This window comes from Suncus etruscus, chromosome 1, assembly GCF_024139225.1.
Source record: "Suncus etruscus isolate mSunEtr1 chromosome 1, mSunEtr1.pri.cur, whole genome shotgun sequence".
In the NCBI taxonomy this organism is placed as follows: Eukaryota; Metazoa; Chordata; class Mammalia; order Eulipotyphla; family Soricidae; genus Suncus; species Suncus etruscus.
In genome coordinates this window covers 131,006,370-131,029,722 of record NC_064848.1, presented here as the reverse complement: position 1 = coordinate 131,029,722, position 23,353 = coordinate 131,006,370, and the positions used below count along the sequence as shown (strand labels likewise).

At 44.5% G+C, this 23,353-nt stretch overlaps 2 protein-coding genes across 3 annotated transcripts in view; both read left to right on the top strand.

Annotated features, from left to right (window-relative positions):
- The window catches only part of CADPS2 (calcium dependent secretion activator 2), a 613,966-nt gene extending 609,354 nt beyond the window's left edge, over window positions 1-4,612 (top strand). Inside the window, 1 exon segment of the mRNA XM_049771072.1 lies at window positions 3,737-4,612. Coding sequence (XP_049627029.1) covers window positions 3,737-3,907 — 171 coding nt within the window. The 3' untranslated portion in view covers window positions 3,908-4,612.
- A 15,406-nt stretch (window positions 4,613-20,018) lies between these two features.
- On the top strand, window positions 20,019-22,361 carry FEZF1 (FEZ family zinc finger 1). Of its 2 annotated transcripts, XM_049777468.1 has the most exons (5): window positions 20,019-20,450; window positions 20,601-20,822; window positions 21,031-21,165; window positions 21,431-21,563; window positions 22,015-22,361. In XM_049777468.1, the coding sequence occupies exons 1-5, from the start codon at window positions 20,019-20,021 to the stop codon at window positions 22,359-22,361; spliced, it is 1,269 nt and encodes a 422-aa protein (XP_049633425.1). The 2 variants fall into 2 exon arrangements, with proteins under 2 accessions (XP_049633425.1, XP_049633417.1); XM_049777460.1 differs by having other exon boundaries at window positions 20,019-20,822.
- The last annotated feature ends 992 nt before the right edge of the window (window positions 22,362-23,353 follow it).

Here is a 23,353-nt window from a genome sequence, read left to right as displayed (position 1 = left end):
GTTTGATTTTTGTTTTTGGCCTATACCCAGTAGTGCTCAGGGGTTACTCCTGGCTCTCTGCTCAGAAATCGTTCCTGGCAGGCACTGGGAACCATCTGGGATGCCAGGATTCGAACAACATTGGTCCTGGGTCGGCTGCTTGCAAGGCCAATTCCCTACCACTGTGCTATATATCCGGCCCCTAAGCCACTGTTGATTTGTTATAAATTTTCATGTGATTATCAATGACTAAGACTGATAAATATGAAATTAAGCTACATGAATATATTTGACTAGTTTATTTTGCTTTTTATAAGCAGTCTATATATTCAACCAATGCTTTGTTGGGCTAATACAGTTAATCAAACCAGAATATTTTCTTTATTCATTTAAAATGATTATTTTCATAACAAAAATAAGAATGAATTATCTTAGTGTTCTAATTTTTCTACTTTGAATAAAATTTAGATTTAATACATATGTTTATCATTCTTTACAACCTATATAGATTTGTATATGATGTTCATTTCAACCATTCATTTTAAATTATATCAATTAGCACATGGAAAGAAATGTGAAGGCCTGGAGGTAGACTATCAGTCCAGCTCACTGAATGTGAGACTGCATGCAATCTCAGCCTGCATGTTACAGCAGGGTGGTGCATTGTGTCCAGAAAACAAGCTACCCAACTCTGACAATCTAGTACTCATTCTTTACAAGGATGACTCTTCTAATATGGTCTTGACAACCAAGATGGCTTCCAGAATTATCTGATAACTCTCCCCAGCAAAAACATTTCAACCCTTGTTAGTTCATTCATCTTGTTTACAAAGAAATGAGGAAAAAGTCCAGGAATATTTGTATAAGTGATTTAGGACTAAGAAATCATTTGCAAAGTTGTAACATCATGATTTTTTGGATGGGACAAAGAGAATTCCCAAATAATTAAGATAGATGAACTATTTATGTTTTTTATACTGGTTATAGAACATTTAAAAGCCTTTTAAATTGGTGCTGGAGGTGTCGGCAAGGTGGCGCAAGCTGTAAGGCGTTTGTCTTGTGTGCAGCTAACCTAGGACGGACTACGGCATTCCATATGGTCCCCAAGCCAAGAGGGATTTCTGAATGCATAGTCAAGAATAACCCCTGAGTGACACTGGGTGTGACACAAAAAGCAACAAAAAAAAATGGTGCTGGAGAGAGAATACAACAGGCTAAGGCATATGCTTTGCGTACATGTACATTATACTGTCATTAGAGAAAATTTCTAGCTAAGTTAACTGGATACTAGAGCACTTATGGGAGTGACTCCCAAGCACCAAGTGGGAAGTAGCCCCTGAGTACTACAGATATGGACCCCAAAACTAATATTAAGAAATTGAAAATAAAATCCCTTTAAGTCAGATGGATTTGGAACTATTCTCAGTGTTTCCCAATCACTCTGGTTTGCAATTCTTTGTAAAGGCTTGAGGACGCAATGCAGCTGGGCCTCAAGGTGCTGTGAATTACCAGTGAGAGACCCCAGTGGTGCTCAGAGGTCTTCCTGGCCTTACCAAACAGTGCTCAGATACCTGCAGGACTCCATTTGATTTGTTTATAGTACTATGTGGTGCCAGGGATTGAACAACAGTCTTCCCACATGCAAAGGTGTGCTATCTTTCTAGACCCCAGCTTTCTTTTTCACATGAAAAAATGAAAATCAACTGAGCAGCTATATGTTGCAGGCCTTTATCTAATACAAAAAATATTAAGACCATGACCAGAGTGATAGCACAGCAGTAGGGCATTTGCCTTGCAGGCAGCTGACCCAGGATGGACGCAGGTTCAATCCCTGGCATTCCATGTGGTCCCCCAAGCCAGGGGAGATTTCAGAGCCAGGAGTAACCCCTGAGTGCCACCAGGTGTGGCTCAAATATGTGAGCTGGTCTCACATGTGACTGGTCTTAATATATATATATATATATATATATATCCATATGTGTGGATACATGGCGCTAGACAACAGGTCATCCATATCTCCCCCCTTGTGATGTGTACTTTCCTATTTTTATGCTGGATTATATGCCAAAGCTCTCTCCACATTTGAAGAAGCCCACACTCTTTCTTGAACATGCTACTTGTTATTCCCTCCGTATCTTATCCTCTCCTTTCCCTTCAGGGTCTCCAAATAAAATATATATTTTACTTAAAAAAAGACATAATAAGGGCATCCTAGAGAAATCCAACTATAAAAAACATGATTTCTAAAGAGTGATATTTATGAATACCTGTCATACAGCTTCCAATTATTTTTTTGATATTAAGTTAAATGGTTGAGTATTAACTATATATACATCCAAAAGCTTTCAGAATAGTCAAAGAAATAGTACAGGGATTAAGGTGCTTGTCTTGCAAGCAGACAAACCTGGTTTGATCTCCAGCACCATATGGTCCCTTAGTCTATACCAGGAATGATCCCTAAGAAAGCCCAGGAGTAATCTCTTCACAGCACTAAATGGCACCAGAAAAACAAAAACAAAAACAAAAAAACAATCAAAAAACTGTATGACAAGATTTATGTTCTAATAAAATCTCAGAAGGAAAAGAAAATTTCAAAAAGACATTTGGGTTTACATACATTTTACCCAGTGATAATTATAAAATTTTAATTGAAGATATTAAAAATATATACGTATTCTGCTAAGTTCGTCCTTTTCTTCTACATATCTCCCCTAGCACAATGTAAAATGTTTATAAAATACGTATTTTTCTGTACTAAGGCAAAGACTCAATTGAAAAATTAAGAATTCCTATATAATTTGAGCTGGAGCTATAGCTCTGCATGTGGCTTTTGTCTTGCAAATGGCCAACCCAGGTTTTATCCCTAGTATCCCATGTGATTTCCAAAATCTACCAGGAATACTGTAATTTCTGACCACAGAACCAGGAGTAACTCCTGAATGCCACTGGGTATGACCCAAAAACTAAGAAAAAAATAAGTAATATAAAATAAAAAAGCATATAATTTGTCTTCATTACTTGTTATTCAAATTGTAAATTCTATGTAAGTAGGAATGTTTGGGGATCCATCTCCTTGTTTTTCACCTGACTGTCACAACTTTTTGCTGTACTCAGGGCTTATAGTTTGATTTTTGTTCATCTGGGATTACATTGAGCAGTGCTCAGAACTTATTCATTACTCTACAATCAGGGGAAGCTCCTGGTGGGCTTAGGGGACCATATAGAATGCCAGAAATTGAAGCCAGTTCAACTACATGCAAGGCAAGCACCCTACCTGTTGTACTATCACTCTTCTTTTTTTTTTTTTATATGCCATTGCTATTCTCTAAGAGTGATTCTCAGTTTTGGGTCCACACTTGGGGAGTTAAAAACCCTGAAATACAGGGGCTGGAGAGATAGCATGGAGGTAGTGCATTTGCCTTGCATGCAGAAGGATGGTAGTTGGAATCCCGGCATCCCATATGGTCCCCCGAACCTACCGGGGTGATCTCTAAGTGTAGAGCCAGGAGTAGCCCCTGATTGCTGCTGGGTTCTGACCACATCATGATTATAGTTTTAATAACACTATCCAAGTCTCCTCATTTTAGAACCCAACAAAATGATTAATATGGGCAGTTATAATTCAAATCCATTATTGGAGTGTCCAAGATCGCTTTTGAAATGACAGTTGAGTACAAATGCATAGGATATAGATATCTAGGTGTATATATATCCATACATAGTCATCCTTCTCTAAGCAAATGTTCTCTTCTTCCAGAAAACCTACAGAGACTTCCGATTGCAGGGTGTCTTGGAAGGCACCCTGAACAGCAAGACATATGATACCTTACACAGGCGTTTAACAGTAGAGGAGGCCACTGCCTCTGTTTCTGAAGGCGGAGGACTCCAGGGCATTACAATGAAAGACAGTGATGAAGAAGAAGGCTGACAACACAGCTCCGTAGAAGAAAATAGGACCTTAATGTTGTTGATTTTGTACCTGTCCTTGTAATTCTGTTTTTTAGACCAACTGCTTGTATTTCATTCTACATTTTTTAAAAAGTATATCTGGCAGCAGTGTTAAAGAGAAAAATGCCAAGTGTGGTTTTCTTCCTTTTTGCAGAATATAGCTGCTTTTGTGTAGCTTGACCTAAAATGAGCTTTGACTTATACTTGGAACATGCTTTCTTTTTCCTTTTTAGATGTTTTTTCCCCTAAAATCACATCATATGTCCTATGTAAAATGAGATGTGTTTCTCATAATACATTGTGAGAAAAAGCCACTCTGGTTATTGCCCTAGCTCTGTTGTACTCTTGTTAACATGGTGTGTCCGCCAAAAGTTTATCATTTATGTGAAAAATTTGTCTACAGTTAATTTGCCATTGATGTAATATTGTATAAAAACCTTAACCTTGGTTTTAGAACTCTGCATTTATCTGCAGGAGTATTTCTGGGCTTAAAGGACTGCCAAATCCAAATTTAGACTAGATTATCCAATGTCCTTGTACCTTGTTCCATTTTGAACATTCCCTTCTCAAGTGTAAAAAGTTTCCAAATGTGCAGTAGTAAGTAAATGTCATTAACATACATACCATGTTCTGTTTCTAAGTGTTAACTGCTTGCAGGCAATAAAAATTCATTTGGTCATCATAATTCTTTCTGTATTTATTAGAGTTGTCTAGATTAAATACATAAAAGATGTTTGCAGATATTTCAAACATCTCAACAACTTGGTTCCCTGTTTTTCTTGCTTTTGTTCATTTTTATTACTCAAATGAGTAAGACATTAAATATTTCACTAAGTAGGCACACATACAGTTCTTAGAATTAGTTCCTATTTCCATAGCAAAGATATAGTTGCATACTTATACACTGCATTATTATCATTAATAACTGTTTTCTGCTATTGATAGTAAAGGTAACTAGAATTTGGCAAAGCAGTTATATTTTTATTACCCAAGTATTGTTTCAATTTTAAAAGATAATCATAATAAGCATACTAATTTCCATCTGAGTGTATATTCTTTTTTGTTGTTGTTGTTGTTGTTTGGTTTTTGGTTTTTTGGGCCACACCTGGCAGTGCTCAGGGGTTACTCCTGGCTGTTTGCTCAGAAATAGCTCCCTGGCAGGCACGGGGGACCATATGGGACACCGGGATTTGAACCAACCACCTTTGGTTCTGGATCGGCTGCTTGCAATGCAAATGCCGCTGTGCTATCCCTCTGGGCCCAGTTTTTGTATATTCTTAAAATATGCTGGCTTATTTTGATAGAGCAGTCAGATAAATTTGGTTTTTTGGGGAAGGGGTTATTATGTTGGTTTTTGTTTTTATTTTTGATTTGGGGCCATTCCTGGGCTTTGCTCAGGGCTTACACCTAGCAGAGCTTGAGGAACCATATGGGATGCAGGTATAAAACCCAGCCCAGATGCATGTAAGGCAAGTGTTCTACCCTCTGTGTCATCTTTTGGTTTGATCTAGCCCCACATAGGTAATTTTTAAATGAAGTAATTTAATGCAAAATAAGGTAATCATCACTAAATTAGTTTACTAAATTTACTAAATTACTACATTAGTTTACTTAATAAACTAAACTCTGGAACTTTAAAAATGAAACAACTTCTTGAACTTCTAAATTTATTCTGCCACTGTGTTACATGACAATAAAGTTCCCACAAAAACCTTAACCTATAGTTAGTTTTTAATTTTGCTTTGACTCAATTTGGGGGATCCATAAGTTGAAAATGCAGTGACATAGGAGAAATTTGAGATTTTCTTCCTTTGCTGGATTAGAAACTGCCAGATCAGTACTGATGAAATGACTCATCTTCATCCTCACTGCTAATACCATAATTTTTTCAGGCTTTTTGTGGCCATTAGTTACCCTAAATCTCTTATAACTTTCTCACCATTTTTTCTGCTGTACATATGCTGTGATTGAAACTTGCCCACTTGTTTAAAGATCTACTTCCTTGTTGCTGCACATCTTTGCCTACTTCACTTATTTTCTCCTAAATAATGATTGATGGCCCTCCCATCTCTTTAAGGTAAAATCTATTTCCAAAGATATGTGGAATTCAAAAATAAAATGGAAAGATGATAGTGTAAGGGAAAGAACTTGGGCACAGTAGGTTTATCTGCGGACTTGACCTATTTAACCCATTTGTTATTGCCTCTTTGCTGGTCAGCTTCTTATAGCATTGGGGCAGATTCTGGTTCTCTTTGCTCCTTTCCATCCACACCGAAATTTCTAAACGCTGCACTATTCTACTTTAACCTCTAGCTTCTCCCACAGCGTGGACAACGACGGTCAAAGGTGGGTAGTGGAGATGCTGGCAATTTTATGTAGACTATCTAGACTGATCTTTAAGACATAGAAAGAAGCATGAAAAGAATTTTTCGACAAACTCCGAAAAAAAAAATGAAACGTGGACTTGGGATTTTGCCCAGAAATGCTGTGCAGCATTACAAATTCCTTGAAATGATTTAAGAATTGTTGGTTGGTGTGTGTAACTGTTGGTGAATGCCAAACATCTGCCTATTAAAGAAAGCCAAGTGTTGTTATTCTTTTAGAAAGTGTTATTAAAAAAAAATAAAAATAAAACCAAACAAGTGTTGCAAGATTTTAAAGCCAGTATCATTTTAATTCCGATAACTCTTCTAAATCCTGTTGGGAACGGGTAAAACGTATTTATTTGCTAAATGCAGCTGGAGAAATGAACTAATACAGTCAAAGGTTAGCCGAAATAGGTCTATGAAATAACACATTTAGGAGCAAAGTTTTTCGGAACACTTGTTTGAAAAAAATATATATATAATAATGCCCCCACACCCCAGGTAAAGAGCCTCCCAGAAGCTTAATGTAAACCTTTAGGCTCCAGCTGTGGGTCGTTCTTGCATTCATGGATTTTTTTTCACTTGAATTCTCTTTAGAGCTTGTTCATTGTACCTCACTCCAGAGAAAGGATTTCCTGCTACTTTTGCAGCCGGGAGAAAAGTCTCGGGGCTCGCTCCCCGCCCCCAGGTCCGAATCTATTGGAACCGCGCGCAGCCAGGGCTGAGCCATTGCGAGCTCCCCGCCAGGTGCGCTGCGGTGTGTGGGACTAGGACGCACGGCCCGTTCGGCTCCTGGAGCCCCTTCCCGCCATGTTCTCTCTCTTGAGGGCCGTTCCAGCCCCTAATTCCACCACTTCTCGGAGGGAACCCGCAGGGACCTCAGGCGGGTGGGTATCAGGTCAAGTGGGCGAGGCCGAGGATGGGATTCCCACGCTCTGGGGCGCAAGGCTGGTGTCTGAGAATCAAGGGTTAGGATCACTGTTATTTTTACTCCCCCAACCCGAAAATGATCATTTCTCCATCGGGACCCCCGGGATGTTCCCAGGAGATTCCCGCGCATTGCAGAGAGGAGGAAGTGCGGGAGGGGGGCGCGAGAGGCATCTACTTGCGAGGCGCGCAACTAAGTAGGTTCTCGAGCTCTCCCGGGCACAGCCCTCCACTGCGCTGTTGGTCCCCGCCGACCGTCCTCGTCCCATCGTCCCTTCGCTGGCTCTAGGCAGATTTAGGAGGCTCAAAGTACGGGCTGTTGGAAGAGCAGAGCAGCAGATTACGTTAGTTTTCCCCCTTCGCGCTCTTTCCTCCCCGCCCCTACCCCTGCACTCTGCAGGGAAATGCTTGAAGGTGAGGAGCCTCTTTCTCTCTAGTCGGGAAAGGCCCTGCTGGCTGGACCAGGTCCTGGACAACCTGTGTGCAAAGTCCAACGCCTGTCCAGTGAGGCCTGGGCAGAAGCAGCGAGGTGCTAGCAGCGCCGCCCTCCAAGGGTCAGGCCAAAGTAAAGTGCGTGGCTGAAAAGGTGAGAGGGGGGTGGGATCCTACAGATGCACGCGCCCCCCCCCCCCTCCAGTCCGCTCCTTTCGGTGACACTGAGGCATGAAGACATTTCAGAGAATGGGGCCTGCACAGGAGCAAGTTCTGAGCCAGGAGTTCCAGTCACGGGTGGCAGTCACCAGGGTGAGAATGGGGACTTGGTGCATTTGCAATATGTGGTTTGAATAGAGAAAGTCAGTGGGTGGAGAGGAGAAAGCAATGTAGAAACCCCCTAACTTCAAGAACCTTCAAAAATAGCTGCCTGTCACTCTAGGGACTGTGAAAAAAATCAAAGTTTTTCACAACCAAGGGGAACTTGTAATATTCATTATATATGTATATGTATATGTGTGTATATATACATATATATGAACACACACATATATATTTAGCTGGAGAAATTGGATAGGGGTTAAGGTGTCAAACTCGAATACGAGTCCAGGCGCTACATAGAGTTCGCAGAACTTCACCCAGAATAATCCCTGAACATAAAGCCAGGTGTAAACTTCAAAAAGAAAAAAAAAAATGTCTGGATGTAAATGGTAACAGCAATCTCTGATCCCTGGAATCCTGCATTTGAACAACTTGGCTTCTGTCAAGTTACTGAAACTCCAGTTTCATTCCTGTTTGTGGGTGGTAAAGATTGCGGCCAAGATGAAATGTTGCTTGGACTGAAGGTGGATGGCGGTGCCCTGACTCTCCCAACAAGGTCCATCACTCTTGGAAGCCTTTCTCCCAGGCCCACTGGCCTTTTTTAGATGCCAACCCGGCAGATCTTCTGGCCAGCTCCCTGCGTGTCCAGACACTGGCTCAGAGTGTCCAGTATGGAATCTATATAGCGGCTGTCCCAGCGAGCCGAGAGAAGGAGTCTGGGAGGGGCGAGTTGATTTCAGTCTCCAAGAGGGGCCCACAAAGGGAGAGTCGCCCCCAGGATCTGAGAGGGAAAGCAAAGCTGCTGCAGACTTGCGCTCTTGGGTCACACTGGGGAATGTTGGTCCTGGACCCTAGAATCTGCCCTACAAGCAGGATAGCAACTAAAAGGCCAGCCCCACAGGTGCATAGTAAGTTAAATTCAGGAAATTTCAAATGTGATTTGGTAGTGTTAAGGACAAGTTTCCCAAAGCTTAAAATTCAAGGTGGTCAAAAATTACCCTAGGGAACCTAACCAGAATTCCGTTCTCACACCTGGTCTGGAGTTTCTGCAACTAGACAAACTGATTAAAACACACCCTGTTCCCTCACCCAGTAAAGCATTTCATCTTCCTGTATTTTGAAACTTTACCTTCAGAGAGGTTATATTTGGTGATTTGGGGGGTTATTTTTAATCAACAAATAGACATATTCTTAGGGTTGTCTTAAATGTCTTTACACATTATCATTCATTGGGATCAGTAGTTGTCAAGAAGGAAAGAGTTGATTTAGTGTTCAAAAACCCTACAAAGACAGTGACTCAAGCTCTGGCACAAATTTGCTTATGAAGCCTCATGCCCAAGATGCAACTGTGCAAAATCTACAAGTGTAACTTAAAAAAATTTTTGCATTATATCGTTTAGTTTGCCAACACATGAATACTAACTCTCTGCGGCCTCATTGTCAGAAAAAAATTTTTAGGGGCCGGAGCTGTGGCGCAATCGGTAGAGCATCTGCTTTGTATGTGCTAAACTAGGAAGGACTGCAATTTGATCTCCCCCCCCCTCCCGTGTCACATATGCCCCCCCAGCTAAGAGCAATCGCTGAGTGCATAGCCAGAAGTAACCTCTGTGTGTCACTGGATGTGGCCTGACAGTGCCCCCTCCCCCCCAAAAAAAAAGAAAGAAAAGAAAGAAAACTTTAAATGCTGTACATAAGAGGAGAAATTTCTTTCAAGTGCTCAGGAAACAAATTTTAACTGGGATAACACTTGGGTAAGGTAGTAGAAAATGTCTTATTCAAGAGTGCTGGCATAGTGGGAGGCCAGTCTCACAGACTGAGTTTCAAAAAATGACTACTGAAATGTAGAAAGTGCTAGAAAAGCCAGGATATATGCCAACTGTGGCAGAACAGGGCTTCAGAAAAGTTGGGTAACAATTTGGAGGACAAACTTCAAAGTTGATGTTTTGAAGAACCTCATTCATCATCACTCATTCAAACCACAGTTTGTTTGTTGTTGTTTTTTTATTTTGTTTTGTGGTGGTTTGGGGGGTCAGAGGGGATTTGTTTTGCTACATTTTGTGTCTGTGAGGTGTGTGTGTGTGTGTGTGTGTGTGTGTGTGTTAGATTAAAAAGAACTATGAGAAAGTTGGTTAATTTTAGAAATTCCTAAATGCTTCTAAGAGATGAAATCTTCTTGAATCAAACTGGAGTTTTGAAAAGTTTTGGGTAAATGTTAATTCGTGAACTCACAGAAAAAACGTTTTCCCTAGGGAAACAATTGAGAAAGGGTATAGGAGAGTGAGGTTCCAAGATGAGGAGGCTCCAAAGACTATGAAAAATCATTTAGTGAAAATCAGCCTTCATGTGTCTCTGAACATTTCTAAGACACAAAAAACAGAATTACTAAACAAAAGGGCTACTTATAACTATAGTTGTCTGTAAAATATTTGGGAAAGCAAAGTGTACAAATTAACTGTTAAAAGACGTGATAGTTATTCATATGTTAAGTAGTTTTGTTTTGAATTCCTTTTCAGTCACAAGGTCTCCCAAGAATGAAATGAGTTTGAATTATTGTCCCATTTTACAGAAAAACAATTCAAGGCAAAAGGGGAGGGCCTCTATCCTTCTGGTTGACAAGATGTCTGCTGGTTGTGTGGGCCCTTTCCTGCTGGCATACCCTAGCTTAAAGTGGGGGCAGGAAATGGACATCATTTCTTTCAGCCTACAAAACATCTGGGACAAATTGGTGGTACAAAAAAACTTTCTTTGAAAAAGAAATGGTTGTTCCCAATTTCAATGGACAATTGAATGATCCAGCTTAAAAAGGATAGTAAGGGACTGGGAGGAGAAAAGGAGAATGGGGATTTTATTTTATCCTTTATGGGGTGCCAATGGTGGAAGTTGGGGGAGGTATAGGAGGGGGCGGGTCAGAGAATTAACTACACATTTGAAAAAAAGCAGACATTTTCTTTTAAATTCCTGTTCCTAGAGTTTTAATTGAAAGCTCCAAAAGTTCATTTTAAATAACAATTGCAAACTACTGTGGAATTGAATATGGCCCATGCCATAGATTTTGCAGAGAAAAGACAGAAGGAATCACTATAGAATGCAGGCAGTACAATGAATTAAAAAAAAAAAAAAAAAAAGGCCTTTCCCACTTCCAATTTCTGATGACCACTCAGACCCTGTACATAAAAGCGAGGGTGACCATGCTCATTCCTTGCTGGGTTGGGTGGAGACAAAGTGCAAATCCAAAGAGGCCCTTCAGCTTACAATTAGTGATATTGGAATCCTGCAAACTTTCATCTTAAAGTTAATCTTATCCCAGGTTCCACACACAATCTTTAAGAATGCATCACAAGTGGGCTCCAGATTCTGCATTTACTAGTATCTGAGTTTCAAATGCATTAAAAAAAAAAAAAAGAAAAAGGGGCCGGAGAGATAGCATGGAGGTAAGGCGTTTGCCTTTCATGCAAGAGGTCATCGGTTCGAATCCCAGCGTCCCATATGGTCCCCCGTGCCTGCCAGGAGCAATTTCTGAGCATGGAGCCAGGAGTAACCCCTGAGCACTGCCGGGAGTGACCCAAAAACCACAAAAAAAAAAAAAAAAAAAAAAAGCTGACTTGAAAAGCAAGCACAATCACCACATGTCTTTTGTTGCTGACACATTCTACTTGTCCATCTCCTATTTGATCTGACTAGTGAGAGAACGGCTACCAGTTAGGGTCCCTGTTTTCTGTACCTAGAGAGGTCTTCACTTCCACAAACTTCCCTATTAAAATATTAAAGAGTAATGACCTTGCCTTTAAAAATAAAATCCATGTCAACCCAATAAAAGAGGAAAAATTTCCTAGGAAAGTGAAAAAAAAATTAACTTACCCTTCTTTTTCGGTAATACAGCATAAGTTCTTGATGTTTAAAAACTCTTGCTTTAGCAAGAAATCTGAGTCCTCATCTCATCATTAAAGCCAATTTCCCTTTCTCTCCCCTTGCCCCTTCCCTGTCTCTGTCTGTCTCTCCCCCTCTTTTTCCCTCCATCTCTCTCTTCCTCTCTCTTCCCCCGTTCTTTCAACAGTGGTGTGAAAGTTCAGTTATTTTCTGTTGTGAGTAAAAAGCTCTGGAAATCAGCTAATGTGCCAACACCGGGAACCTGTCCAGGCCCACGGTGTGAAATAGAATATGTGCTGTTGGATTATTATTTTTGTCCTTTAGGTTTATTTCTACGCCCTCGTATTATGTAAATTTCTGAGAAGCTGTGAATCACAGGGTTAGGGAGAGGAGGTGGGTGTTTGGTTTTTGTTGTTGTTGTTTTCTTTCCCTTTTCCCTACCCTTTCCCCTTCACTTGCAGGGGAGAAGACTCCCTCAAGCCCTCCCGTTCCCCCAATAAAAACCAAACCCTCTTTGAATGATCCTTAGTTGGTCTGGTTCCTTCCTTAGTCTTCTTACCCTGGCCCGGCCGCTTCTCATATAAATCCAGAACCCGTGGGCCCCAGAAAGGGCCGCGTATGTGACGTCAGATGGCCTCTGTGCCCCTGTCGCCTGCATCACACGGACGCCAGGTGTTGACCGTTTTCTGGGATCTACAGGACCCTCTTTCTCTGGGAGACTAATGGAAAGAAATGACTGTCGGCTCCATTCATAGGGAGCCTTTTGCTGCACTTAAACCTAGAAAGAAAGGGTGGGAGAGAAAAGGAGCATCAGGGTCGCTATGAATTCAAACGAAGCGTGTTTTAACGGGCTGTCAAAGTACATAGCGTATCTCGGGAGGAATCTAGGTTCATCTCGTAGTAAGTCAGCGCTTTACGCACAGCGGCCCAGTCTGAGCTAGGCTTGAGTTGGAGGGTGGGAGGTGGCGAGCAGGGCGGGGCGAACGGACCCCCCAAATGCACCCAACCCCGGCAGGACTCGGTGGTAGCCAACTGGAGGAGAGCAGCGGGCCATCCAGTCCTGGGCTCTCCCACCTGCTTTGGGCAAACAAACAAGGGGTTGGCTTCAAGAGCTCTGGAAGGGGAATGAAAGGACAACTTGGAGGGGGAGAGGAGGTGTCACTGGAAGGCAGACAGGAGGAAATTGTCTCCTAACTCCAATTTGCAGAGATTAACTACAGCGTTCCCAGGTTCCCCGGGACGCCCGGGATACCCTGGTGTTAAGGTTCCCGAGGTAGAGGTAGTGGGTGCACACACGGACCTGAAAGATTTGGGGAGAGGTACTCAGAGATGCTTTCTTCCCTGTCCACCACAAAAACGTTTTTTAAAATGGACATAAGAAAGTGTTCCTCAATCCCGCCCATTTAAAATGAGTTTAGGAAGCTGTTTTCTAAGAAATTCAAATTCTAAACTGGGAGAAAATTTTTTTTTCTTAAAAAACTCAAGCAAACAAACCTATAACTCCTTTGTGGGCGTGCCCCGACATCGGGCCGCTTTCCCGCTCACCCCACATCTGAGATGAAATGACCCTTCAATTCCACTCGGATTCGTTCAAGTAAGTCCAATAATTGGCTAATGCTCAGCTTCAAAAACTTTCCAGAGTTCCTGCCATCTGTCACTTGGTCTTTAAAGCCCATCAGGCTCCTTCGCATTCCCCACCCCTAGCCTCACTCCCAAACCCTAAATTCCTCCCGCCTTCCGGCTTTTCCCAGTCTTAGGGTCTGAGTAGGTGAGGTAAGGGCGAAGAAGCCGCTTCTAGATCCATGGTGGTGAGCTAGGGGAGAGAAAGCGGAGGGGGCGTCCCGCAGAATCGAAGCGAGCGGGTCGGAGGCTGCGCTTCAAGAGCTGATACTGCACCCTCCCCCCGGGTTCCCGTGTTTTGCCTCAACCAATCCCCCAACCCCACCTCGACCCCGCACAACGGTGAAAAGCCCTTCGACTCTCCACCCGCTCCAGAAGTCTGGAACCACCTCCACCACCCGCCCCCCCAGGCTGCCAGCCGAAACTGGTGGCCCTCGGGCTTGCCCAATTCTTGTGAACTAGTGTGGACTAGTGGGCAAAAACCATAAGCGCAGAGCCGGACTGGGGAGTTTGCAGCTGTTTCCTTTCACTTCGGTCTTCTTGAGTGGCTCTGCAGGGCAATCGAAGCTTGAATGAGTGAGGCGGGGCACCCTGGCAGCCACCAGGGTCGCGGGCTCAGAGTTCGGCTTGGCAGCCGCGGAGCGCGGAGCTCCCAAACCAGGGATGGAAGGAGCCAGGGAATGCGGGTCGGCCCCGCGCGCTCGGGAGCCAGGCGATTACGGGGCAGCTCACCGGCGCTTACAGCCTTTTTGACTCCAGAATTTGGATTGAACTCAATTGCGTCTCCGATTTTCTAAATCCACACTTCTCTCTCTATTTCTGGAGTGTCCATCATTGGTTTTTATGTTCCTGAGAAATAAGGAAGAAAGTTTAAAAATAACATAAAAACTTTTCGACTTTATAAGTAGTACCAACAACGCAAAAGTCGCACTGTTTGTTGAACAGGATTTTTATTATTTCGATCTCAAAGTGATATGCCCATTCGTTTGAGGACTGTTATTACCAATAGTCCAGCCAGCAAGCAGTTGTGCCTACCTTTTTTCAGCGGGGGGTGGGGGGGAGACTAAAGAATCTGAAATTATCAGTTTTTAGCTGAACGTCGTTCTCTGTTACAAGCAAATCTTTGCCTCTCACCCACCCTTTTTTGTATGTGTGACTTGACATTCTAGTAGCTCCTTGAATAAATTGGAGAAATTGGGTTGCTTGTTTTTAAACTTCTTTTCCATCAATTCCAGCCTTGAGTCGGAGCCGGGCAGTCTGGGGGAACTCAACTCGACTCATAGGCCTGTGGAAATGAATGAGAAAAGAAAAAAAATCCTAGTATTAGTGGAAGGAGTAAAGCAAATCTAGGGCAGGTTAGAGGATTCCAGGATGGCCCTTGACTCATTCATTAACTGGTCTACAATTTAGGGTGCTCCAGTTATTTTTTCCAAATATGTAAAATGCAAGTGATGTTTTAGAAGAATGATAGTACTTGATCTAAACAAAACTTTCATATTGCACAACAAAAATCTAAGAGACAACCCTCTCCCACCTATACGTTACCCTTAAATAAAGTTAAATTATATAATTATAATCTACCCTGAAAGTCTGCCCTTCACATAGGATACAAAATTAGTTTAAAAATAAATCTTGGGGCCGGCAAGGTGGCGCTAGAGGTAAGCACTAGCCAAGGAAGACCTGCGGTTCGATCCCCCGGCGTCCCATAAGGTCCCCCCCAAGCCAGAGGCAATTTCTGAGCACTTAGCCAGGAGTAACCTCAACCTCAAACGGGTGTGGCCCGAAAAACCAAAAAAAAAAAATCTTTATTTTGTATCAAACTTACTAAAGGCTAACTAGCTACCTATAACCTAAACTTGCCACTTGTTTGTCAATGTGCTGGAAAGTAAATTCCCATCTTGTATTCATGAACAAGACTTTTTCCTTGAACTTTGCAGACCTTTCCTATTGGTTTTTCATTCTATTATCCTCTCTCCATCATTCACCACAAGAAATAACAAAAGCCCAGAGAGAAAGACTGAGCAAAACTGGAGAAGCATTTTAGAATGTTTTTCTCTTTTGAGAAGAAGGTAAGATACCTTTGGTGCTACTGCTTAAATAGGAGAAAGTATGACTAACTCGGAACATCTGGGAAGGGACACTGTTAGAAAACTATCAAATCTTGTCTCCCTCATTTAACTCACAGTAGATCAAGGAATAAAGGGAAGGCAGGCATTTTTAGATAAAGAGGTGTGAGTTGGAAGATAGTGAAAAAGCCTAAAAACCACATACCCAGGGGTGAACTGGTGATGCACTTGGTAAAAGTTAGGTAAGTTCTATTTCCTAGTAATTCTTAAGTTTTAAAAATATTAAACAGTATTTCAAGAATGATTAAAAAGAAGGTGAAATAGTGAGTTACTTTGTAGCTGATGGCTCTGGCACATTGCCTGTACTACAAAATACAATACTCTTGATAAGAAACTGCATTTACTTAAATAGGAATGTAAGAGACTAAAACCATGAAACACCAGTGCTTCTGTAATAGTGAGAACCCAGTTTAGGAAGCATTGAACTAAAAATGAAAGGTCCCAGGGATGGGGTAAGAGAACTTTTATTGGAGAGAACATTTTTTTCTTATTTTCTCAGAAGGCCTTAACTCAAGTCTGATCTCTTCATCTTGAGGACTATTCTTCACCCCTAGGGACATCTCATGCTTAAACCACACACTCAAAAAGACTCGCCTTTCAAAAGACTTAAAGTGGGAAGTTAGCAAATAAATGCTTTCTTACTGTGATTGGGATGAAGAGAGCCAGACAATTACTAATTCTGACCCAAAAGGGAGGGGGAGTCTTATTGAATTCCCCAAGAAAATACAAACTAGAACAAAGCAGACAGGACTCTCTTGCATTAGTTTAATAAAACAATTGTTAAGTGATGAACAGCTTTTGGGATTGCTACATTCACCAAATAGGTATGGTTTGTACTGATGGGGTGCATCTGTGCTTGCAAATGTTGCTTGAGGGAAAGACAACAAATAAAACAACAAATAAAGGACAACAAACTGGAAGCTCTTCCCAAAGACATTTTGCTCCAGACATTCCTTAAAATAGATTTTCAGAGTATTTCTTGTGTTCTAGGGGAACTTTTGTGTGGAAAATACTCATGAACAAATGCTGAAACATCAATCCCCGGTTTATAAAGTACCTCTTCGGTCTTTAGGATTAGGAAACTCAGGTCTAGCTTTTAAAGGAAAGGACCTAATTGCTACTTTGCGTATTTGTGTTACTCACATGACACTATACTTTCAAACACTTGTCCAAAAGGCAAACCCCTAAAAGATCAGTAAAAAACAAAACAAAACATAAAACAACTAACAGTTGTAATATTAACCATACAAAACACGTAGAGCTCCTGAGCCAACAATTTCCCTTTTTAGTTCAAAGTGCACCGAAGGAAAAAATTACCGAGGTCAAAGAAAGGCCCTTTTGCCTTTCAGGAGGGAGGAGGAGGGGGAGAAGGCTAGAGAGAGGGGGGGGGGACGCTCAAATGAACGGAAAACAAACTAGTGGCTTTTCAGTCTAGAATGCAGGTAACATTTCGAAGCGGTTGATTTGGATAAAGTCAGCCGGGTACTGCAAAGCTTCTCAGGGCCAAGCTGGGCTTCTGGGCTTTCTCCTTTAAATTTGACCCTCTTTCGGAATAGTGGAGCAAGAGGGAAAATTTTTTTTTTTTTGGATTGGGCGGTGGCAGGTAGGAAAGGAAACCTGATATGCCCCAAAAGGCAGCAATTAAAGTCTTAACCACGATCCATCTGTCGTGGGACACCCCCACCCCGTTCCCATTTACCCAGCAAAGTCGTCCCCGAGCCTTTTGTCTGAGCTGGGGAGAAGAAGAGACAGGTCCGACCGCCCTAAAGAGCAAAAGGAAAAGGAAAAGACTTATCCAGCCTGGGCGCACTCCAAGGCGCAGCGCCCTCGCCTAGCGCCGCTGGGATGTGCTGCAGGGGTGTGGCGCCTTTTCAGGGAACTGAGCCCTTCGGCTCCTCGCTCGCCAGACTCTACCCTGCTCTGCGGCTTCAACAGCTCTTTCAGCCCGAAACCAGCCCGAGACCGCCCAGGCCTAGCCGCTAAGACCGGCCGCACCCAGAACTTTGGCTACTTCCAACCTCCTATAAGACTCAAACCTTCTCCCCAACTTCCTCAGCAAACTGGGGTTTCCTTCCAACCTCCCCCGCAAGTTGCCAATCACCCCGCAGCGAGTCAGTCAGACCCGTGCCTAGCCCAGGCTTTCTCCTAGGCTACCATCACTCTGGAATCGCGTGGCCGGGGCGGGACAGACTCCAAAAGCCAGAGTGAAGGATTCCTGGCATGAATAGAGCAATGGAGTACAGGTTATTTCTGTTTTGTTTTGTTTTGTTTTTGCGTTTTGGGTCCTACTCGGCAGCGCTCAGGTTATTATTTTTTTGAGATACATTTCCTCCATTGCGGGGGTCCCACTTGGCGTTATTTTTCTTTTGGAGTAGAACGACTCAGGGTCTCTGCAAACCTGGGCTGCAGGTCCGCTTGCACCTCGCCTTGGACTGGCCCCATCCAAATCCCTTCACAGGGCTCTTACAGGAAGAGGACGCCCATCCCAGACCACGCTGGGCTCCAGATGTCGGGTACCAGCCACCACCCGCTCCGGGCGACGACAGTCGGGGTAACTCACCAGTCAGATGGCCTTTCGGGCTGCTGCTGCGAGCGGTGGAAGCCGCAGAGCGCAGCCACGCATCGCCGCGCCTCTTCTCCGACTTGGGGCGCGGGCTCCTGGTTTCCACATCCCTTTCGCCACTGCGCTAGTGCTGGCCTCGTCCTGGCCCCTCGGGCCCTGGGGCTCGGCCCTGCACCACTGCCAGCCCGCGACCCTCTGCGACCAAGAGGGTGGGTGCGATTGACTCCGGCGCGCACCCGGCCGCACCCGGCCTAGCGTCGGGAACCCGCGCACGCCGGGGCTTCTCGGATCACTGTGTGGATACGACACAGTGTGGGTACCCAGGATTGTCTCCCGAAGGAGTCCCGGGATGGCAGAGCGTTACCGGGCAGGGTGTCTGCAGGTCCCCGAAACACGGAATAGCAGCCGCTAACTACCACTCCCACGCCGGCAGGTCGCGGGGCTCACCGCGCTGCGGCGCACACTCACCCCGCGCTGCTGGGAAGTAGCCCAAAGGACCCCGGCTGTCGGGAGCTTGGGGAGGGGGCACCTCTAAGTTCGGTTTCCCTCCTCCGCTCAAACTTTAGTGTTGTGAAAGCCCCCAAGGAGCAAGCAGAGCGCAGACACGAAAATCAAACAAGCAAACAAAAAAAGCTATGGCCCGGCTCTTCCAGGAAACGCATCCGAGCAAGCGTTCTTGTGCCTGTGGGTGGGCTCCGGTCCTAGTCGAGGTTCCTTGGGGGTGCGAGATGACACCGCTTATTTCCTCGGCTCTCCCGTTCCACTGTGGGGACAGAGCGTGTCTTTTCCAAGCTCATGCCATACTATTACTATTATTATTACTATTATTATTATTATTATTGTGTTGACAAAACCACAAACACCTAAGGAGCCTCCCAAGGCCTTTAATTCTCAGGGGCGTCTAGGGAAGCCAGTTACCTGCTGGCGTCTTCCGAATGGTCCGTACTCTGGTGAGGGCCGCGGAGACACTGGGAGACCCGGGAACCTGCAGCCTCGGACCCTAGAGGAAAAAAAAGGGGGGGGGGCCATGAAGGAAACGGCGTGGCTCGGACCCTGGCCAAGTCTTGGCCCAGCCAAACCTTGGGAGCGGGGGGAGGGTGAAAAAGCTAAGATTTGGCTGCCGGAAGCTTGCTGGAGGCAGCTTTCGGGAGGAGCCGTGTGTTTGATAAATATAGCCCGGCGTTTGCCCCCCGAATGCGATTCCCTTTCCTTATTTAGACTTTGCACAATGATTTTTTTAGATGATGTCACTTAGAGCTAAATGAGAAATTGATCTCAGATTTGCTTGGCCTCTAAAGCCTGGTTAAGCAGATTGAGAATTAAAAAGACGGGGGGGTGGAGGGGAGACACAAAGTGGGGGTAGGGGTCGGAAGCGCCGTCTGCGCCCCCCGAAGGGTTGGCGTGGAAAGGGAGGGCGCCGAGCGCTGGCAAGAGCGCCCCCGCCTCTTCTGGGCGGGGGAACGTCACTCGCCAATGAAAAGTAGCCGCTGACTGCGGAGGAGAAAAAAAAAAGAAAGTTTTCCTGTTGACTGTTGGAAGCGAATTGAGCAATTATCTAGTTTACCTTCTCCTCTTGGAAGTTAACGATTGGCGAGATCTTGGCTGCGTTATTGACACAACACTTTCTATTGATAGAAATAAGTAGTGATTGTCCCCGAGTCATTGGTGCGCCAAGAACTCGGCGATGGGCTGGCAGGAGTCCATTGGGCTGGGCAGGCAGGTTCGGCTGGTGATGCTGGGGAGAAGGAGGCGGCGGCTGCTGGTGGTGATGGTGCCCGTCCCCCTCTCCGCAGGTCTGTAACCAGCGGCGAACCAGGCGACGACTCCGGCGCACCCCGGCCCCGGCACACAGACCCGGGAGACTCCGACATGGACAGTAACTGCCACAACGCCACGGCCAAAATGCTGGCGACGGCTCCGGTCCGGGGCAACGTGATGAGCACGTCCAAACCCTTGGCTTTCTCCATCGAACGAATCATGGCGCGCACCCCCGAACCCAAGGCCCTGCCTGTGCCCCACTTTCTGCAGGGCACCGTGCCCAAGGGGGACCCCAAGCATCCTCTCCACCTGAACTCGTCGATCCCCTGCATGATTCCCTTCGTGCCCGTGGCGTACGACTCGAGCCCCAAAGCCGGACTGACGGGCTCCGAGCCTCGGAAGGCGAGTCCCGAGGCGCCGGCCGCACCCGCGACTGCGGGCGCCGCTCCCGCCGCCTTCAGCTGCAGCGACTTGCTCAACTGCGCGCTGAGTCTCAAGGGCGACCTGAGCCGCGACGCGCTGCCTCTGCAGCAGTACAAGCTGGTAAGGCCGCGCGTGGTCAACCATTCGTCCTTCCACGCCATGGGCGCGCTGTGCTACCTGAATCGAGGGGACGGCCCTTGCCACCCGACTGCCGGCGTCAACATCCACCCTGTGGCCTCCTACTTCCTCAGTTCCCCTTTGCACCCGCAGCCAAAAACGTATTTAGCCGAAAGGAATAAACTAGTGGTCCCGGCGGTGGAGAAATACCCGTCCGGAGTAGCTTTCAAAGACTTATCCCAGGCTCAGCTGCAGCATTATATGAAAGAAAGCGCCCAGCTTTTGTCAGAAAAGATTGCGTTCAAAACCTCTGACTTCAGCCGAGGTTCTCCTAATACCAAGCCCAAAGTTTTCACTTGCGAAGTGTGCGGAAAGGCAAGTACTTAAAGAAAAAAAAAAAAAAAGTAGGTCCCCATCCATCTCTTCCACCCTCTCTTCCCCCCTTTCATTTTATTCAATTATGGTTTGCACAGTCTTGTTAGAAGGCTAACTTCTCCGTTCCCTTCCTTCCGTTCCCGGTGTAATTTCAAAATGCTTGTTGTGCTTGTTGTACTAACCTATTCTACACGTGTTTAACTTGAAGGTCTTTAACGCGCACTATAACTTAACCCGTCATATGCCAGTGCACACAGGAGCCAGACCCTTCGTTTGCAAAGTATGTGGAAAGGGCTTCCGGCAGGCCAGTACCCTGTGTAGGCACAAGATCATTCATACCCAGGTGCGTTTTCCTCTGTTTCTCCTTGTTTACTTTAGAACGGTGTGTTGTGTAAATCTATGTATAATTAATGTACCCAATATGCTTTATACTTTAAACATAAAATGCAGTAAAAGTATGCCATCTGGACGGGGAATGGGCAGGAATGTACTGTAGTATTTGCCTTTGTTCTTCTGATAAGCATGAAAGAAAGTCGGAAGTGTTTTTGAGTTTAAAGACATTTGGTATCAAGAACTTAACCTCTCCAATTTTCCTTCCTTACATATAGGAAAAACCTCACAAATGTAACCAGTGTGGCAAAGCATTTAATCGAAGTTCCACTCTAAACACGCATACCCGAATACATGCAGGCTACAAACCATTTGTGTGTGAATTCTGTGGCAAAGGATTTCATCAGAAAGGTATGGAGCTGAAGAGATGTTACTACTTTAAGAAGTAGTCTCATGAAAATCTTTCTGAGTGTGTGTGTGGGGTGGGGGGGATTATTTAGAAAACGTTCATTTTAAAGTAAGACAAGTGACTCAAGTATGTGTTGCCATTCTTAACCTCTCCTACTGGCAGGTCGGATTAGTGTTAGAAAAAGGCTTGGTTCATTTACTGGAGCCCTTTTCCTTTAAACTATTCGTTCTTCATTTATGTGATTAAATTTTTTAAAGTGCATTTAAAATGCGAAGGAAAGAATTTCTTTGATTTTCAGTCTCAATCTTGGGGTTCAAGTGTTGGGTTTGGGTGCCTTGCCTGCACAGGCCTCCAGAGCTCTTCCACTTGTCTCCTTGTCCTTGGACCCCGGACCTCCCTCCTCTTCAAGTTACCTTTTTTCAGATCCACAGCTCGCCCGTTTATCTGTTTCAGGGAACTACAAAAACCACAAGTTGACCCACAGCGGGGAGAAGCAGTTCAAGTGCAATATCTGCAACAAGGCTTTCCACCAGGTCTACAATCTCACCTTCCACATGCACACACACAACGACAAGAAGCCCTTTACTTGCCCTACGTGCGGCAAGGGCTTCTGCAGGAACTTTGACCTCAAGAAGCACGTCCGCAAACTTCACGACAGCAGCCTGGGTCTAGGGCGCTCAGCTGCGGGGGAACCAGGCGTCGACCCATCGCCCCCATTACAGCAGCCGCCCACTGCGACGCTGCCTCCACTACCGCCCCCTGGGTCCCTACAACCTGGTCTCCACCCAGGCCACCAGTGATCAAGGCCAAAGTCCATTCCTTGCCGTCCCAGAGGTTCTCATCATTGATGCTGAGGCAGAACCGTGCTGGCCCTGGGAGTTCAAACCCTTCTCCAGAACCCAGGGCTTGTTGGGTCCCACACTCTACCGCATACCAGAAACCTCTGCATTCCTCGGCCTTTCGCCTCTTGCATGCACCTGCTAAATGGTTTTGTGTATTATATTCTATATAAGCACTAACAATTATGAGAAAACTGGGGGAGGGTGCTGTTTGTTTTCTGATTTGTTTTTATTTGACAGACTTTTCATCTCGGGTGGAGAGATGGTGTTCTGTTTTGTTTTAAAACAAATTTCTGCTGTATTTATTGAGATCTGTATTATCCTACCCGGGAATGCCGCATCCTTTTAATTTTATTGCTGTATATATATATTTCCATTGTGTTGATTTTGCAGTTTTAAAATGCCTGATGATTGTTTAATATCATTTCCTCTTTCCCTGAGGTAAGAAAACGCTGTGTGTATGTTATATATACACGCATACATGTGTGTGCCTATAAAGGCACGTTCCATATTCGTGAGCACTCGCGCACATATACCTTCAATAAGGGTGGTTTTATTATGAACGGGTTTGATTTTTGGTTCTGATTCTTGCACGTGGAAATGGTTTCATTGACTGTTGGAAATAAATATTGAAACATGCTTATTTAATCTCCAAACTTCAAGGCTTTTGCTTTCTTATTCTTCCCAGCTGAAAACCACTGATTTCTGACCCCTTCATTCTTTCATCCTTTTTTCTTTAAAAAAAAAAAAGTTTAGTCTTAGATTACTATCACTTAATGTTGGTGGTGGTGGTGGTGGTGGTGGGGAAATAGAAGCACCCTGAAGAGATAAGGAAGTCTCATCAAGTCCATTACAACATCATCATGAGATTTGATAAAAATTCAGGCCCAGATAGAAAGTTTCCTAAAAGGAGCTTGTCTTTACGTTGGGCCATCTGATATGTTTAATGGAAA

Coding starts and splice junctions, on each gene's coding strand:
- FEZF1 (XM_049777460.1), top strand. CDS start 20,019: ATGGACAGTAACTGCCACAACGCCACGGCCAAAATGCTGGCGACGGCT. Junction 20,823..21,030: donor CTTGCGAAGTGTGCGGAAAG/GCAAGTACTTAA, acceptor TTTAACTTGAAG/GTCTTTAACGCGCACTATAA. Junction 21,166..21,430: donor ACAAGATCATTCATACCCAG/GTGCGTTTTCCT, acceptor CCTTACATATAG/GAAAAACCTCACAAATGTAA.